Source organism: Echiichthys vipera (assembly GCF_963691815.1).
Source record: "Echiichthys vipera genome assembly, chromosome: 20".
Lineage (NCBI taxonomy): Eukaryota > Metazoa > Chordata > Actinopteri > Perciformes > Trachinidae > Echiichthys > Echiichthys vipera.
The window spans coordinates 15,533,118-15,547,217 of NC_139845.1; the positions used below are offsets into that span (position 1 = coordinate 15,533,118).

The following is a 14,100-nucleotide window of genomic DNA, read 5'->3' on the forward strand; positions in this document are numbered from 1 at the left end:
AAACTTTTCTAGTCTACTTTAACTTAAATTTCTAAATCATAAAGTGGAATTTCTTGTATCAAAAGCTATGTTGGTCAGTTTTAGGATATCTTCACAGATAGGATTTAAGCAGAACAGCACCTTTCTTTTGTTTAGCTCGAAATTAAGCTTCAATGTTGAGCAGATATTGGACAGTTTGTGCCAGTGAACTCAATCCATTTAAGCCTTTGACATTTCATCCTAATACCGGCACTGTCAGCACCAATGCCAAGTCCTGATAACTGTGAGGATTGTAGCCCACTGCATTACATGTCGTATTATTACACAGGGAGCAAGGGTTGGTACTTACTAACAGCTAACGCTAAGATATGAAGTTACAGTGCGTGGCAGAAGTAATGGCATAGGGCAGGATTAGACAAAGGAGACGGAGATGACGCAAAACAGCAGCAGTGAAGCTATTTGAACTTTTCAAATGGAAGTAGTGTTGTGGCAGGAGGTCGGGATTTTTTAGTCATTGCTAAACTCAACTCTCAAATAACAAAAAATAGATTCCAAGGCCAATAAAAAATTAGCCAGCAATAGAAAAGACTTTCAGCTACTGATTTCTTTCTGCCATGGATCAAAAGCTGCTCTTACGTCTGTGATGTTCCTAATCTGTGTCTTTTAAGGATAATTCTACAGGACTGCACCGAGTTAACTGGCCTCAGGCATGTAGAGACCCCGATGGGGAAGGTTTGGCTTCCTCGGGCCTTCAGCCTACACTGTAGAACACCTTGGGGGAAAAATCTGGTTCCTCAAAGTTAAAGTCAATAATGCAGCTAAAGTCTTTTTTTTGTTTTTTTAAAGTAACCAGTGAGAAGTTAAAACTCCTACATGTGTTGACACATTTGAACAGGAGTCACATGACTATAGTTCCTATGTGCACCAAATAAGAAGATACAGTAAATCAGTAAATGATTTGACCCTTGTGGTATGCAACATACACATGGCTGATGCACATGAATGCTCATATCTAAATCTGTCTGTTTTACCGTGACAACAAGCAAATGTCATTCACATGGCACTTTTGCCATAACTCTGCAACAGAGAAGCTTAACAGGGCCAACCGTCAAAGGCAAAGGCTTAGAAACATTAATAAGACAGGTACAAAAACATGACAGACTTTTTTTTATTGTGACTCTAAAGCTGTTGTACCAAGTGCACCCCTCTTTTGTAAAATGCAATTGTTGTATTTTCAGTATTCATATTCTCCAAATCTGCAAATCTGCACATTTGTTTTTAAAGTGAGCTATAAGATTACAGATTTACCTTACAGTTTTAAATGTTATTTTGTTAGAAACTCAAAATTCTCTTATTTACTACAATTACAGTACTAGACCGGCTGAAAATCTTCCTCTCCCTCTGTATAAATCTTCCCGCTTTTAGTTTTTTATTAAAAATTGTGGAGTTCTCTTATGGAATGAAAACATTTCTTTATTAGACTCTTCTGTCACATATTATGTCTACAAAAAGTGACTGTGAAATGCTCTGCTGTCAAAGGCAATTAGTTCAAACTAAAAGAGCGTTCTTGTTTATATGTTCAGGACGACTCTTTGCTATTTGCTACTTGACTTTAACCCCATATATACGCCCTACACTTAGATTGTTTTGATACAGATTTGAATATATGTCTGATTGTATCGTATTTGTTTTTATAATCTTGATTATTTTTGTATTGTTTTGATTTATTGTGTTGTATTCTCTTATTCAAATGATTTTTGGGTGTGGTTTTCATATAAGCCTGCACAGGTTTCTGCTGCACCCACACATGTACTTTTATGTGTTATCATTATGTGTTTTAAATTGTTTATATGTGTTCTCTTGCTCCTCTTCTTTTGCCTCCTCCTCAACTGTCACACATGTCATTCACTCTGGCTAGATACTGTATATTTGGCCTCAGCCCCCACCCTCTACCCTCCGCCACTTAACATTCCTGCAACTGGTCATCGCACATCATGACGCATGTAATGTCACACTCGTGAGCCGCCGGCGAGCCAGGATTGCTCTACCTGCCTCCTCTGAGAGAGAGAGAGACAAAGGGGAGTACTGTGTCGTCTGAGTGAGAGAGAACGAAAAAGAAAGGGACTGAGAGAGGTGTGTTGGGTTACAATCAAATACGACCCCACCACCACCAAAAACCCGTTGGAGTTTGAGTGGTGAAATCACTGTCCTGCAGCATGTAAACGAGAGATAACCCTGCCTGTGTTGTGTGTGTGTGTGTGTGTGTGTGTGTGTGTGTGTGTGTGTGTGTGTGTGTGTGTGTGTGTGTGTGTGTGTGTGTGTGTGTGTGTGTGTGTGTGTGTGTGTGCGTGTGTGAGTGTGAGTGTGAGTGAGTGTGTTTGCAACAGAGAGGGAAAAAGGGGGGCGTGTGTCATCTGTGTGGCAAACGAGGGATAGGCCTTTATCACTTAACAACACACACACACATTCACACACACACACACACACACACACACACTGAAACCCATTTATAGACTCTGAATAACCCCCACTTTTGCCTTGTTCAACCCGAGCCCAAAACATAGGTGTTTGCAAACAAACAACCCCCCACAGCACACACACACTTGCGTGATGGGAAGACGCCTCACTTTTCAGCTCACTTTCCAGCCAGCGACAGACACCGGAAGCACTACGCTTAGAGAGCTTTCCTGCTGGAAACAGGAACACTGATCTTGAGCAAGCAGCACGATTAAGAGTGTGGGCGGAATTATGGCTCAAGTAGCATAAGGTGGACAAATCTGTGAGATTCAGGAAAGTCAAAAGAATTGTAAAAACTACCATCTGTCCCGGGTGTAAAGCGTCAAAAGAAAAACTTCCTCTGTAAAGCAAACTGCACCCAACCTATCGAGATATCACCGTGGGGCCGTATTCCTTCTCACAGGCAGTGAGGGCATCAGCAGACAGCCCTGGATCCTTAAACGTCCCTCCTCTCTCTAGCCTGTAATTGAGTGTTCAGACATCAGTGGAGTCGAACAGTGACCAGTCCTGATCCCCCTGGTATTTACACTTCAAACTGTAGACTACAGCCTGGAGGCGCATATGCACACACACACACACACACACACACACACACACACACACACACACACACACACACACACACACACACACACACAGACCCAAACATTAAAGCCCACAGTGGATGTACAAGATTAAGCATGAATGTGATTCCTTTCTCGCTCATTGAACACACAAACAGAGACATGGAGACATGAGCACAGTTATTACACCTGCACATGTTCTTCTCTACCCTGCCTCAGGACAAGAGGACACCATGTAATTGCCCCTTGCACGGCTAAAAAAAAGAAAACATACTGGGACACTGGAGAGTGTCCAGACATGGTATACACACATATTAGGCACACATGCAAAAAAGATATATGAGCAGACTGACAAGAGAGGCATACAGAGGCAGACAGGCATGCTAGTAGATACGCCTCAGGAGCATTACTGTGGTGTATGTGAAAAAGCCAATGTCAGGATCTGTCAGATTGGACATTTACCCTGACAGCTCCCTAGTAGAAAGTTTGTGTAATCAATGAGCGAGTGGGCGAGTGATGAAGTTTCTATCATTGGGCTTAAGCATTACCGGATAAAAACAAACATCTGAAGGCGAAGAAGAAGAAGAAGAAGAAGAAGAAGAACAAGGTTGATTTACATAAAGACAGCAATGAAAGTTTCTGGCTAGAGAGACAACAAAATTCAGGAACTCCTGTCGGTCAGGAACAGCAAGACACTTGGTTGTTTATCACCAAATTACGAACCGGCTGTGTGACCGCAGTGCAACCATGTCCCGCCTCCTGCACATTCTACCCAGGTGCCACCACTCACCTAAACCAAAAAAAGTATTTCCATTAAGTGTTAATGGAAACAGACATAGAGAAGATGCAAGTAGGACAGTAATCTAATAAGTTTCTGTAACACTCAGGATGAATTTAGTTATGACAGGACAGCAACACTCTCCAGGTACATGGTCAAGAAACGGCTGCATTTTTTTAGAAAAATGCAGAGAGGCAAAGATATACTGAGGAAATACTGGGAAGAATAAAAATACAATACTAAGGGTAACAGGAAAGAACAACAGTGAGATAAGAGGAGGGAGGACACAGAAGGGAATGTGGTGAGGGGCACAGTCAAAGCCAGCAGTGTGTGATATCTTAGGAATGAATGGGATCTCCCAATATCAGTTACTGAGAGTGCCAAGCCTGGGAATGACAGCATATCTCACACACATACTACAGGAAAACATATGAGCTGCTACAGACAGGACTGAAGCATACAGGCTCCATTAGGGCTGGGCGAAATAAACAAATCTTATATTACAATCTAGGTAATTTCATATCTCGATAATAATATACGTCACGATGTAGCACATCTTCTGTAAAGGAAAATATATCCATTACAAGATAATAATACTTAATGTAGGCTGTCAATAAAGGCAAAATGCAAAATATGTTTTCCCAGTACATTCTTCGACTATTTATTCTTTTTAATTAAAAAAATGTAAAATAGCACGGCCAATCCAGGGCCCCTGCACACCTGGGGCCCCTAGGCTGCAGCCTAGGCCAGCCTGGGCATTAATCCGCCTCTGGCCGTGTCAGACTGTCGGAGGGCAAAGCCGTAATTAGTTATTAGTTCCACTGAAACACTGCAGCATGTGTCGGAGTCACACACAGAGGGTGTGTAGACCGTTGTGTGTGTGTGTGTGTGTGTGTGTGTGTGTTACAATTGTTTTCTGGTGATTTAATAAAGAGAGAAACACACCCCTCAGCCTGTAAAGTGCATGATTTATGACGCGAGAGAAATGATCGAGCAAAGTGTGAAATGATTGACGTTTTCCTTATCGTCATACGAAATATATCGTCATAGCGCACGGCCCTAGGTTCCATCTATGCAGACTTGTGCTCCTTGAAATTACTACACCACATACACATAAGATCATAGTTTTTCCAGTTTTCCTCTGTTGATATGAACTTTAACAAGAAAAGGACAATTGACATCCACTCTGAGCCAGATAGACCACACCTCTCTTCTACACGCTCTTAATTCTATGACTGCCCCAGTCTCTCTATCCCATCCATCAGGAAGGTCATATGTCATTTGTAGAAGAGTACAGGGTCATTTCTCACCGCTGAGTGTGTGTGTAAAACCCCATGTCCTGCTTTGATCTCATAGGTGAGAGGTCACGTGTAATCACTGCCACACCTGCGCTCAAGTGAGGAGTCACATTTCTCATGTCGGAACATCAAACACATGACGCTTACCTAGGAAAAGACGTAAAAATGGGTATGGAAGTCGGAAGGAAGATGTCTGTCCCTTGACTCACACATTAATTTGTCTTTCCCAACATGTGACGCAATATTTCCTGGCCAAATTTTGATTTGAAACCAAAAGAATGCCAAGGACAACGGATGGAGACACAACAGAGGAAGATTTCTTGGCGGATCAGATGATGATGTGGCGAGAGAGAATGAATGAAAAGCCACAAAATTCAGACAGGGAGCAACACATCAGGCCTGATACTCAACAGTGTATTACACAAGCGTTATTGTGCCTCATAATGGAGCAATAAATGCACTTTTCTTTCTTTATAAATAAAGTGGTAGTGGAGACAGTTTGTGGATCTTCAATGAGTACATCAAGATGTGATTTTCTTTCTTGGCCTGAATTTTAAAATAAGCACAAAGCTAAAGCTCTAGGGTCACAGTAGAAATCAAATTATTGAGAGAGGGAAGAGTAAAAGAAAGCAGAGAGTGTATGTTAGAGAGTTTGGGCGAACGAGAACAGAAATGTTAAAAAGCTGAGCTATGCAACTCCTCAAACGGGATTAAGAGCCAAACCAAAGGCATGGAAGCTCAGCAAAAGCCCCATGGGGGGAAAGAGAGGGAAGACAGGGAGGAGGGGGTGGGTGTGTGAGTGCCTGTAGCAGCATGCCGTCCCTCTCACCGAGGGTAGGGAGAAAGATCAGAGCTTGGTTGGAAAAAGATGATTTAGCATCAATCATTTTTAATCATTTAAGTAGCAATCTGCTATACTGAAGCACTGAATAATATATCACAACTCCATCTGTAGCCAGTTGGTGCAGGCTTGAACTTTTGCTTTTGTGATCCCCACCTAACAGGTAGATGTTTCCTGGAAGAAAAAAAAACTCCAGTGCACATTAAACGATGCCTTTTTGCAAATCAGGAAGCAGCAGCTTGGTCAGAGCTAACAAAAAAATGTGGTGGCTACAAGGACATGAGTTCACTAATTGTCTACATAATGGACAGCCGAGGCACATTACTAACACAAGCCAGCCAAATTCTGCTAAATCTTGGCTTTAGACGGTGGTTCTTGACTGCCAGTTCTGGCAATCAACCAGCTGTTCTGACAGTCTAATTGTGAAGTAACCACAGTAACAAATTGATGAAATTGTGATCCAAGGATTTCCTGTGTACCACTGCGGGCATGCTTTGATTTGTAAGAAATGGCTTAGTCGTTTACACCTGTTGAAGAAAATACAGTAAAGAAACGGATGAAGGTGCGCTATGCTGATATACTGTACAACTCTTTTTGACAGACAGAAATTGACCGATACTCATCTATCAGAAAACCGCAAAAGGTTTTAAGTGAAATTTGACAAGCTAAGACAATCACAACACTTACCATGAGAACACATAGCCCTTAGATATTGAACCAGAGCTACTGTCTCTCTCTCACACAGAGTACAGAGAGGGAACGAGGACAGATAGTGTTGTGGCTAGCAGAGTGTGTAAAGCGGGTGTATCTCAGGAGACTTATCAGGGCATTCTTGTGTTTCAGCAGAGGGCTAGAGAAACATTCTCAGGCCTTCTTTTCGCCAAAATAAATGCACCTGTGCACTTTTTTGGTTCAAACAAAGGGCCTTGATAAGACGGATGTAAGGAGAAAAAAATGTCCTCTACAGCCAAGACTAATCAATGCTCACTTGTTCAATTGATCAGCAATAATAGTTAGGATTAAGTAGGCAAGACTGAGCTTATACACTCTGATCAATCTCATCACTTGACAGAGGATGTCAATGCTGATGTGACAAGACATAAAGAGCTGATAACGGATCCACTCAGGAATAAAATATATTGAGGCACAAGCAGAACAGTGACAGAGGCCAAAGCAATAACCACAAAATCAAACGTAATACTCTGAAAGATAATATGGGAGACCATTGAAGCCAGGGAAAGACTGAATTCAAGAGAGACACAATCAGAGTCTTGTCTCTCTTGTTGAGTGCTATTAGTTCACCAACCCCCTCAGGCCTTCCTCTCCCAAGAGCCCAGGGTTGAAAGGTCAAGACATCAGCGGTAATGGTTACCTAACACTTGACATCAGTGTGGTCCACCAAAAAAAAAGAGGGGGGGCATCTGTTGTATTGTACATGAATACATGCTTGCTTATATGTGTGTGTTGTTTGTCTGTGCACATGGGTACAAGTAATGAAGAGGTCCAGTCCCCCTTTGGGACCATCATGAGGTCAGTGTTGTCAGGGATACGGCAAGAGCTGCCATGCCAGCTGTTTTTGACAAACATGAATGCGGTGGTAGTGCTGAGGGCTGTAAGGCCTGTAACCATTGTGGTCAGTTGTCCTCAGATGCTCCGCAGGTCGTCTATAACGGCCATAAAGCACTGAGAAAAGGATAGCCTGTCTTTTGTCCAACACAAAGACAGTGCACAAGTCCTTTAAACATTGATCGCGAAAACTGCCTGATGATCTATGGCGTGTAACAATGCAGGTTTAAGTCCAGCTAAAAAAACACTTTGCTGCAGGACCTTTGCGTGCAAAGGGTTCTGAGATTAATTTCTAGTGGTCAAAACGATTGAGTGGATACAGTAAAAAATAACCACAAACATGATTAGACTGATGGACTGGGAATGTGGGCCTGTCCTGGTGCAGCCTGGTTCTTAGAAGCTCAGTTTTATTCCTTCAGTATGTGTGATATGCTGACATTCCTTAGCTCGGAGAGATGATAGAGTGACATAACATGAGGGTGAGCTGAAGAGATCTAGTTGTGTTGGGCTGTTTGCCCATTTCAGGGCTTAATGAGCTTTAGGAGATCAACCAACAGAGAGAGATGGAGAGTGAGAAAAGTGAAAGAAAGAAAGAAAGAAAGAAAGAGGTTGAGCAACCAGCTGTCAAAAGGTGACAGGGTAGTTACTCTCTCAGAGTATTAGATTTATCATGCCTGTTCAACTGCCTGATTAATGCAAAGTGTGTGTGTGTGTGTGTGTGTGTGTGTGTGTGTGTGTGTGTGTGTGTGTGTGTGTGTGTGTGTGTGTGTGTGTGTGTGTGTGTGTGTGTGTGTGTGTGTGTGTGTGTGTGTGTGTGTGTGTGTGTGTGTGTGTGTGTGTGTGTGTGTGTGTGTGTGTGTGTGTGTGTGTTTGTGCCTGTAGCAGTGGTGTGAATGTCTAGTGTTTGCGTTCGTCTAATCTTTAACTTGAAAGAACAAAGTCTGCTTCTGTAGTGGAAAGGGGGCAACTTAAGGCAAATTCTTTCTTCATGACCTTGAAATATGAACACACAAGCCCTGAGATCTAACCCATGTTACAGAAAGTAACCCCCCAGCCCCACCAACGAAACAAAACTCTGGATCTAAAACTATTTTGTTCAAAATCTAGGTAAGTATTAGAATCGTGTGAAAACTTTGCAAACTTTGTTTTTCTGGTAAAACCTCGGGAGACATCTTGCCACAAGATGTTTATAAATCTCCCTTCAGCGCACCTTCCTACCCAAGGCCAAAAAACCCTCAGCCACTTCAAAGAGTGTGGTCTATATATGCTCTAAGGAAGGGAAATCATGTGTGTGCATATGCCTGCATTACATGCACGTGTGTGTGTGTTCCTACCCGCATATCTGCAACTACAGAGCGGCTCGGTTATCAGGGTGCCCTGCTAATGACACCTTTTTATTACCTAAACCAACCACTTGCACACAATACTTTTATTACACAAATGACACAGAAGCAGCACAACCGGATCCTGCACAGAGCCTGCAGCAAACACTCACTGAACATACATCAACACGACTGCCGAAACCTGCCCCCGCTCTCTTTTCCAACGCAAGATTCTATTTTGACTGTGCATGTGGTGATTTAAATTTCAGCCTTTAACATATATTCTCACTTTGTGACACATGCCATGAAGAGCAAACATGCACAAGGAAACACAACTTGAAAATAAGATGAAAGGAATCAGAAATTATCTTACCTGAGACGGAAATGGTCATGGGTGCTTCCAGGGTCCTGTCATTGTCCAGGTCCCTGCTCAACCTCAGATCCCCGGTGTCCTCATTCAACAGCAGCAGACTAAGCTCGTTTCCAGATTCAAACTTGTAGCGTAGCTTATCTGACACATCCGGGTCATGAGCTGGTACCTTCCCTATTATTCCTGATGGAAAACTGTTGGACTTGTTTGTGATGTAGTTGTTGAAGATGATCTCAAAGTCCTGCAGCACTGGACTATTGTCATTCATATCAACAAGGCGAATGTGCACAGTGGCCCGACTCACCAGCGGTGCTGAGGTGGCCTGCACCACGATGACATACTCCGTTTTAGTCTCATAATCAAGATCTGTGAGTGCAGTGAGGTCGCCATTAAATATGTCTAGCTGGAAAACTTCTGGAATATTCCCTTCTACAATCTGGTACATGATCTGAGCATTGGTGCCCTCATCGGGGTCGGTGGCAGAGATTCGGGCCACAACAGACCCCACTGGGCTGTTCTCCTCCACGTCAATGAACAGCTCATCCTTCTCAAACACTGGAGCATTGTCATTTATGTCTTGGACAACCACATGAATGGGAACTGCCGCTTTCAGAGCCGGAACCCCCTTATCCACAGCATAAGCCTTCAGATTGTAAACGGGAACATTCTCCCGGTCCAGTTTACGAGCAGTTCTGATGATACCAGAGTAAGGCTCTATGAAGAAATCCCCCTCTCCGTCATCGCCACCCTGAAACGTATAGCTCACCCTGCCATTTGAGCCAGAATCTCTATCTGAAGCAGAGATCTGGAGAACGCTGGTATAGACAGGTGCATCTTCAAATACAGTTCCCTGGTACCTATCCCTAAGAAACTGAGGAGCATTATCATTGGCATCAAGTATGATTATCTCCACATAGGTGGTATCAGATTTCTGAGGGATGCCATTGTCTCTGGCAATGATGGCTAACGTGTAGGAGGCCTGGTCTTCATAATCAATCTCTATTTGTGTTGTGATGGCACCTGTATCCGGGTCAATTTTAAACTGAGGAACATTGTCCTCCATCACATATGTGATGCGAGCATTTTCCCCTGTGTCCTCGTCCGTCGCACTGATCACCACCACAGTGGAGCCTACAGGTTTTTCTTCACTGAGCATCACCTGGTAGTTTGCACTTTGGAAGACTGGCCGATGTGTGTTTGCGTCTGTCACATTGATGAACACCTGAGCGGTGTCGTAGCGTGTTCCGTCACTGGCTGTGACTGTAAGGACGTATTGGCGTTCCTGCTTGTAATCCAAGGGGAGGGCTAAGGTGATGAGACCACCACCGCTCTGACTAGTGATGGCAAAGCGGTTCCTGGTGTTGCCACTGGAGATCTGATAGGTCACCACACTGTTGACATCCCTATCCACAGCAGTCACTGTCAGAACGCTGGTCCCAACCACAGCATCTTCATTGATCTTCAGCGCGTAGAGCTTCTCTGTAAATGTGGGAATGTTGTCATTCACATCAAGCACTGTGATGCTGACACTGGCTGAGGAGGACATCACAGGTATCCCATGATCTCTCGCCTCCACGCCGAAGGTGTAAAAGTCAGTGGTCTCCCTGTCAAGCTCTTCACTCACTGTAATCCAGCCTGTGCTGTTGTTGATGGTGAATGGAAAACCAGGCGAGGTGTCAGTTAAGCGGTATTCCAAAAGGGCGTTTTCTCCAGAGTCACTATCAATTGCTTGAATGTGGATCACAGAGTAACCAATGGCCACATTTTCCAACACTGTAGCCTGGAAAGGTGTGCTGACAAACATGGGGGCATTGTCATTCATGTCCACTACTTGCACCACCACCATCCCTGTGCCATTTATCAGAGGAGGCCTGCCGCCATCCTGCGCCTTAATACGCAAATTATACTCTCGAATCATCTCATAGTCCAGAGGATTGATGACGTCAATCACACCGGTGGGGGAGTGAATGTAGAACTGCCCTTTAACATTGCCACTGATGATGCTGTAATGAACTTTGGCGTTGTTTCCCTCGTCTTTGTCAGTAGCTTCCACCTGGATGACTTTGGTGTTGACTGCCACATTCTCTGGGATCTGTACCACATATCTCTTTTCACTGAACTGTGGGTAGTTGTCATTCTCATCCTCCACAGAGATGTTGACAGTAGCGGTGGCACTGCGAGGGCCTGGGTCTTTGCCCTGGTCGTTGGCCTCGACAATCAGCTGGTACTGAGCCCGGGTCTCCCTGTCAGGCCGCTCTCTGATCCTCACCAGGCCGTTTCGGGGGTCGATTTCAAAGACAGAATTAACACCATCAGCGTTGACAATTTTATAAATCATGTTGGCGTTGGAGGGAGCGTCCCCATCTGTGGCTCGGATTGTCATCACTTCAAATCCCACTTCTACATTCTCCCGGATACTAACACGGTACTCAGTTTGCTCAAACACTGGGCTATGGTCATTAGTGTCACTCACAGTGACAGTGAGGTATGAAGTGGCAGACTTTTGTGGGGAGCCATTGTCAGTTACAATGACTTTGAAAACATGGGTGTCTTTGACTTCTCTGTCTAGTGACTGGACGGTTGTTATGCTCCCTGTCTGAGAGTCAATGACAAAAAAGTCATTGGACCTGCTGTCAAACAAGGCTTCCATGCTGTACTCCAGCCTCCCTGCCTCTCCATCATCCGGGTCAGTGGCTTTCAGGGTGATAACCCGCGTGCCCGCAGGCTCATTCTCGGGCACGGACACTTGATAGTTGGGGAGCTGGAACTGGGGAGACACGTTTACCTGTCGCTTCTCCCTGCGGATCGATTTGCCAGACTTCCTCTGCCTGATTTCTGCGAAGAATGCATGTTGTTTAGGCACTTTTACAAGCGTCAAACTCAGCTGCACAGAGAGCCTGCCGCCTGCAGAGCTGTGCAGCGCGCAGTGCAAATTCACCTCGGACTGTCCTCTGAGCTTAAGACATAACTCACTGGCCAGGAACAAATCCCCGTGCTTGAACACTGCACTCAAGTCTTTGCCAACACACATGCTGTCCAAAAGGGCGGTGTTGCGCGTAAAGGCAGGCAAAAGTTCTGTTACATTCAAAAGCAGTTTACCTGCGGGTAAGCAGGAAGTTGCCTCCAGTTTTGTAAGGTGTTTAATGTGAATATCTGGCTTACCTGACGCTTTCTTTCTCTTGTATTTAATAAAACAGTCCTGACCGTGAACGAACACATTAAAGCGTGTCAGCATAACATCCCCAGATGTTAAGGAACCTGTTCTGAAATAAACAGGCGATGGGTTCCTCGGTGTGTGCGCACAGTGAATTTTGTGGGACAGACGGATGACCCCATCGTGTCGCCCAACTTGGAAAAAGCTCTGGATGAATTTGGGAGATAAAGTCCTGTCAAGTTTAGTAGTCCATCCAGGGCCATGCGACAGGTTTGCCAAAAGGGTCCCGGGCTGTAAAGTCTCCGAAAGGTGTATCTCCAAACATCCCAGAAGCGGCACGTTGAACAGGACACAAACCCAAATCCAACACATAGGTAGCTCCATGCTTGTGAAACTGCCAGATCCCATTCAACTTCAGCGAAACTCCTCCGCAAACGCATTAACTCTCCCTCTCCCAACACCGCGTTTTACTTTTATCCCTCATTGTGAAGTTTTAACGCGGAAAAAGGCGCTTGGTATCCATAGTCTCAGCGTATCCGCGGCGCGCAGCAGCTGCGTTAACCCACACTGAGTTTAAAATGAGTACAAAATGGCTCCGTGGCTCTCCTCCGCCTCCTCCTCTCCTCCTCGGAGACTTATTACCATAAACCTGCTGTGTTCCCCCTCTGGGACGCTTTCACGGGGGGGCTTTTTTTTTCTCATGGAGATTTAGGAAGTGGCCCTGACCGGGTAACCAATGCGCACAAGTGCATTGTTATTACAATAGGGTTAGAATTGGGTAAAATTCCTAATGCGTGTTCGAGTGTCGCTCCCTCTTCAACTTTTACATGTTGATCGTTATAACACCTGATGGTGCATAATAAAGACAAAGAAGTTGAACCGAGAATTCAAGGGCACAATTTTAGAAAATGATGTTGACTTGTCACACAACTTCAATAAGCTGCTACTCATCTGATCATGTAATAAAACAGTGGTTACATCACAATTTCAGTCAAATATATGAATGTTACAGCTTTACAAATCAAATGAGCAGTTATGTATTACTTTCATTAATCACTTAGCATTGTGTTCTTCAAGGTAGGATTGTTGAATTGTCAGGACACACTGATCATTTTGGCATAGCAAGTTATCTCAGGAAACAAGCATGGCTACATCTACACAGGTTTTACAATATATATCATATTACATCTCGTTGTCCTTTTATTTTCTTTTTAATGTACTGCATGATGATGTATCAGCAAAACCTCTTTTTTAATTGCTTTAATGTGTTGTTTGAGCCTCTATGTTCCCTTGTTTTTCCCCACAAGAAAACCGGTTTTAAGATGACAGATGACTAACTGAAAAAAACTTTCAAAAATGTAATCCGTTCTGAGAAAACAGACACTATGATGAGGTTAAATGATTGAGTTGGGCTGTGTCATTACTGTCATTAGGATTCATTACAATATAAAGTGTGTTGATTGTGCAAAACAATGCCGAATGAGAAGAACAGGTTCACCCTAGAGGGTAATCTTGTATAATAGCTCCTCCATGTGGATTAATAACAGCAGGGCAACCAATGCACAACTACATACTGTGTTTTTCTCAAGTATACAATAACTGGGGTGAAGATTTAAGAGTATAGGCCAATGAAAAATCACTCAATAGGTTTATTCTCTCATTGTTAAAGTATTTACAGTTTGCGGTGAGGGAAGGACTCCATGACGGAAGGC

The 14,100-nt window shown here is 43.9% G+C and overlaps 1 protein-coding gene across 6 annotated transcripts in view; it reads right to left on the reverse strand.

Annotated features, from left to right (window-relative positions):
- Positions 1–12,914, reverse strand: part of celsr1a (cadherin EGF LAG seven-pass G-type receptor 1a) — a 92,955-nt gene extending 80,041 nt beyond the window's left edge. For all 6 annotated transcript variants that reach the window (XM_083935029.1, XM_083935030.1, XM_083935027.1 and 3 more), the window contains exon 1: positions 9,238–12,914. In XM_083935029.1, the coding sequence (XP_083791155.1) occupies positions 9,238–12,796 (3,559 nt within the window). In that variant the 5' untranslated portion in view covers positions 12,797–12,914. The remainder of the gene's footprint in view (positions 1–9,237) is intronic.
- Positions 12,915–14,100: the final 1,186 nt, after the last annotated feature.